We start from the raw sequence: 1,888 nt of genomic DNA on the forward strand, positions 1-1,888 counted from the left end.
TTCTAAGACAGCTAAGCACTCTTCTGCATGCGCTGCATGCGGTGCATGCGTTGCATGCGTTGCATGCGCTGCATGCGCTGCATGCGTTGCATGCGTTGCATGCGTTGCATGCGCTGTTGCATGCGTTGCATGCGTTGCATGCGTGTGTTGTGGGGTGTGGGGTGTGTTGGGATCGTGTATGAGTGGATCCCGTGTGGGGTGTGGGGTGTGGGGTGTATAGGGAGGTGCATGCATGAAAAGATATTTAATAAAAGGCTGTATAAGTTCATCTTTATCTAACAAGGCTGCATCTGCTGCTGCTGTGATTAGTTTTTTTAAGCAGCTAGCTGCTGCTGCTGCTGCTGCATGCTGCTGCAGCAGCCCCAAATGGTTTATATATATATGAATGTAGCAACGAACTAAACGCCGAAATATTAATATACAAATACCACGCAATGCTGCTTCTTCTTTTTCTTTTTGTTTTTGTTTTTGTTTTTGTTTTTGTTTTTGTTTTTGTTTTTGGTTTTGGTTTTGTTTGTTTTCTTCTTGTTGTTCTTTGTTTTTGTTTTTTTCGTTTTCTGCTGCTGCTGCTGCTGCTGCTGCTTCTTCTCCTTCACCTGCTGCTGCTGCTGCTGCTGCTTCTTCTCCTTCTCCTGCTGCTGCTGCTGCTCCTTCTGCTGCTGCTGCTGCTGCTCCTTCTCCTGCTGCTGCTGCTTCTTCTTCTTCTGCTGCTGCTGCTGCTGCTGCTGCTGCTGTTGGTGAGGGAGGGAAGACAGCTGGGTTGTGTAGCTGCTGCAGCGCCCAGCTCATCGTAGCAGCAATATACTCTCTTGCTGTTGGTGGTTGCATGCGTTTTGTTTTTGTTTTTTTTTCTTTTTTTATTTGTTTTGTTTTTGTTTCTGTTTCTGTTTTTGTTTTATTTTTATTTGTCTCTCTGTGTGTCTCTGTTTCTCTCTTTATGCATGCGCCTTCGTTCTCCTCTTCTGCTGCTGCTGCTTCTGCTGCTGCTGCTGCTGCTCCTGTTCCTTCTTCTTCTTCTGCTGCTGCTGCTGCTGCTTCTGCTGCTGCTGCTGCTGCTGCTCCTGCTTCTTCTTCTTCTTCTCCTGCTGTTGCTGCTGCTGCTGCTGCTGCTGCAGGTTGTTTGAGTCTCCTATGTGGAGCGCCTCTTTGTGGGGCTGCAGCAAAAGCGATGAGTGGATCGAAGCAATCTGCTGCTGCTGCTGCTGCTGCTGCTGCTGCTGCTGCTGCTGCTGCACTGTCTCCTTCTCTGTCTCCTTCTCTGTCTCCTTCTCTGTCTCCTTCTGTGTCTGTATCTGTTTGTGTGTGTGTATTGCTGCTGCTGCAGCGTGGTGTATACTCACCAAGCCCCAAACTGCTGCATGCGCATGCATCAAAGACAGAAGAAAATAAGAGCTGTGCTTCTTCTATTGTCTGCAGCAGCAGCACACGCAGCCAGTCTCCTTGCGACAGTAAAATTTTGTTTGGTGGTTGCAGCAGGCTGCGTAGGTTTTCATCACTCTCACTCTCTTCTTCTTCTTCTGCTGCTGCTGCTGCTGCTGCTGCTGCTGCTGCTGCTGCTGCTGCTGCTGAGGTTTTTGCTTCAATTACAGAAGGAGAAGCAGACCAAAGAAGCAGTCGCTGGCTCGCACTCATCCAGCTGTCTGGACAGCTGCTGCTGCTGCTGCTGCTGCTGCTGCTGTTTGGCTCCACTGCTGCAGCAGCAGCAGCAGCAGCAGCTGCTGCTGCTGCTGCTGCTGCTGCAGGGGAGGAATCGATATCCGGGACACCGCAGAAGGGGCCCACAGTGCAACGCCGTCTGCTGGAGTTGGGATCCATGGGGATCGTTGAAGGCTTTATACAAAACACTCTGCTGCAGCAGCAGCAGCAGCAGCAGCAGCAGCAGCAGCAG

The 1,888-nt window shown here is 50.4% G+C and overlaps 1 protein-coding gene across 1 annotated transcript; it reads right to left on the minus strand.

Annotated features, from left to right (window-relative positions):
• Positions 1–935: 935 nt before the first annotated feature.
• EMH_0083660 (uncharacterized protein) lies at positions 936–1,815 on the minus strand (the record flags this gene model as incomplete). Its single annotated transcript, XM_013500662.1, has 2 exons — positions 936–1,354; positions 1,503–1,815. 2 exons carry the CDS (start codon positions 1,813–1,815, stop codon positions 936–938), a joined length of 732 nt encoding a protein of 243 aa, XP_013356116.1.
• Between the last annotated feature and the right edge of the window lie 73 nt (positions 1,816–1,888).

The sequence above is a fragment of the Eimeria mitis genome, genomic scaffold (assembly GCF_000499745.2).
Source record: "Eimeria mitis Houghton genomic scaffold, Emh_scaff5707, whole genome shotgun sequence".
NCBI classification, from domain to species: domain Eukaryota; phylum Apicomplexa; class Conoidasida; order Eucoccidiorida; family Eimeriidae; genus Eimeria; species Eimeria mitis.